The sequence below is a fragment of the Sinocyclocheilus anshuiensis genome, unplaced genomic scaffold, assembly GCF_001515605.1.
Source record: "Sinocyclocheilus anshuiensis isolate Anshui unplaced genomic scaffold, SAMN03320099.WGS_v1.1 scaffold91, whole genome shotgun sequence".
Lineage (NCBI taxonomy): Eukaryota > Metazoa > Chordata > Actinopteri > Cypriniformes > Cyprinidae > Sinocyclocheilus > Sinocyclocheilus anshuiensis.
The window spans coordinates 552,958-555,945 of record NW_015552636.1 but is presented as its reverse complement, the minus strand read 5'-3'; the positions used below and the strand labels follow the sequence as shown (position 1 = coordinate 555,945).

Genomic DNA, 2,988 nt, shown 5'->3' with positions numbered 1-2,988 from the left:
CAAGCGACTTAAGACTGGTTTTGTGGTCCAGGGTCACACACATATATATATATATATATATATATAGTCCGGACCTCCACTGTGAAGGAAATATAGAGACCGGACCTCTTGGAACTTTAATTGAATACCCCTACCTAGGGTCTTAATGAAAAGTCTATGACATACTTTGGTTAAAATTTCTCAATGGTAGTGTAAAACAAAACCCTATTTACCCTGTCAAAAACAGCTCTGTTCACAGCGACTCGTTTGGGTGCATGTCCCTTTAAATGCTAATGAGCTCTGCTCACCCCACCCCTCTCTTCCATGGGGTGACGAGCCATTCTCTGAGACTCTAAACTTTAGCCACATTCGTCTCTGAACTTGCTAACTAGCACATTATTGGGAAAGGCGATTTGCAAAGATTCATAAAAAACCTTATACTCACTTCTTCTGTAGGTGAAGCTGGATCACGAATGATTCGCGTGAACACAAACGCATTTAGGTAGATCGGGGACGCATTCCCTTCAGAAACAAACATAATTCACTGGGTCTTGAGCAGCTCAGATGTCGGGAGTAAATGACGACTGCTATGTTCATTATTACATCCAACAACAGAACACCTCAATCGCTTAGGAGTCATTCTTGTCTACATCTGCTCTGGCGGTGAAACAATGGCGGATGACAGCTCACTCAGGGCGGAGCTAAGGTAAGACGCCAGTGTCAGTCATCAATCGTGGGAGGGGCCTGGGTCTGTGTGACATCACACTGGCAGGAATCGGAGAACGGCTTGATTTGAGAAAGGGGTAATGATTTTAGGAGATTAAAAAAAGCACTGGGTGGATTTTTATCATTATAGGGTGATTGTGTACACACACTGCCATCACACATTTATGTTCAAACAACATGTAAAAGTGCATTTCGCATCCGATGACCCCTTTAAAACAAGAACAAATGTCTGCCAATACGCCCAGAAAAACCAACTTCATTTAAAGAAAAAAAACTGTTGCATTGACAGATATTGGTTCTTGTTGTAAGCATAAATTCACTTACTTTTGCTACATTTTTCAGAAAAGAAGACTTCATGTCTTTAATTTGCATTTCAAGTAAACATTTTGATTTAAGGATATTTTTATATTTATATTGAAAAACAAAAATACTGAGAATGACATTAATTTTTTGCTTTGCATGTGACATTTAATGCCATGACTTTATGAATTTAAGACTTTCTGCTCTGATATAAGAGCGTTTAAGGCCTTAATTTATGAAAATGCAGATTAATACTTTTTAAGACCCACAGAAACCCTGATAAAAACCACAGAATGGAATATCCTCATTTTTTGTCTGACCCTTATAATGGAAGAGTGTTGTTTGTCTCTGGGTTGTTCATGTCATTTTCTCCTGCTTTCATCAGGTTCATCCTCAGTAATGTCTCTGTATGTGTTAAAGCTATCGTGTCTCATCAGCTAATGGTTTCTCAGCAGATCCTCAGGAGTGTTTGCGTCTCCTGTCCATGAACCCTTTATGATTCAGCACTGATGAATCACTCACTATCAGAAACAGAGTCAGGTTTGATTCCACACAGCAGAAATGAGCAGAGATCAGACTCACTGGGGACTCTGTTGATGGCTTTGAGCGGCCGCAGGACTCTCACCGTCCGGATGGCCGTCAGGTTGATGTTCTGCAGGTCCAGAGAATACTCCACCACCCTGAACACACACACACACACACGATATAAACACACAGCTCATCTGTGTACAGTCTAACACAGTACAGGTGGTGTATTATACATTTATTCTTCAGCACTGTTTGTTCTGAAGCTCCTCAAACACACACACAGCTTCTCTGAAGATCTCTGACAGCTGATCATACGCTCAACATATTTACATACTGTACATGCAGACACACACACACACACACACGTGTCAGAGATCTCCATCTGTCCTGCATTTACACACTGATCAGGAGATCTGCCATCATACAGAACACAGACTAGACACAAATAAAACACACAGTGTAACAGAAGAGACCGAGATGAATGAGTGAGATAGTCTGCTGTTTGACACTCAGTGAACACATGAACTGATCACACATACACAATCAATGCCAAATACATCAGTGTAATCAATGCATTTCAGTCGCTGCAGATCAAAACAAACTGTGTGCTGTCTGTAGGTTTAATGAGTGACGTTAATGCTGTAAAACCACAAAATAATATAACATTCAAAAGTTTGTGGTTGGTAAGATTTTTTTTTTTAATGTTTCTGAAAGAAGTGCCTTCTGCTCACCAAAGCTGCATTTATTTGATCAAAAATACAGAAAAAAACTAATTATATTATGAAATAAAGTAATTGTTTTCTATGTGAATATCTGTTAAACTGTCATTTATTTCTGTGATGCGCAGCTGTATTTTCAGCATCATTACTCCAGTCTTCAGTGTCACATGATCTTCAGAAATCATTCTAATATGCTGATTTGCTGCTCAAGAAACATTTCTGATTATTATCAATGTTGGAACACAGTTGAGCTGCACAATATTTATGTGGAAACTGATAAAGTTTATTTTTCAGGACTCAAAAGAACCGCATTTATTTGAAATAGAAATCTTTTGTAACATTGTAAATGTCTTTACTGTCACTTTTGATCAATTTAATGTATCCTTGATGAATAAAAGCATTAATTTCTTTTGAAAAAAATTGAATGATGGTGTGTCTTTTATACTAAATTTCACAATTATATTATTATAGCACAGCCTTATGGATTTTACACAGTTTGTCAGTGTTAACAGCATAATTCATTCTGAATGGAGAAACTCCAGAGCTCCTGAATCACTGCTGATCTGAACTGAGAGCATTGAGTTACTAACACACATCACGCTTCATCAGCTCAGCACTTCAGGAATCAAACTCCTGTAATGGGTTTGTTTGAGCGCTGAACTGAAGAGTGTAACGGTTACCGTCTGAAAGCTCTCTGTGAGTGAGTGAGTGAGTGAGTGTGTGTGTGTGTGTGTGC

General features: G+C 38.7%; 1 protein-coding gene across 1 annotated transcript in view; it reads right to left on the bottom strand.

Moving 5' to 3' along the window:
* LOC107666662 (voltage-dependent T-type calcium channel subunit alpha-1I-like) overlaps positions 1-2,988 on the bottom strand; it is a gene marked incomplete at both ends in the record, with an annotated part of 76,673 nt that overhangs the window by 72,929 nt on the left and 756 nt on the right. Inside the window, one exon of the mRNA XM_016458082.1 lies at positions 1,588-1,685. Coding sequence (XP_016313568.1) covers positions 1,588-1,685 — 98 coding nt within the window. The remainder of the gene's footprint in view (positions 1-1,587; positions 1,686-2,988) is intronic.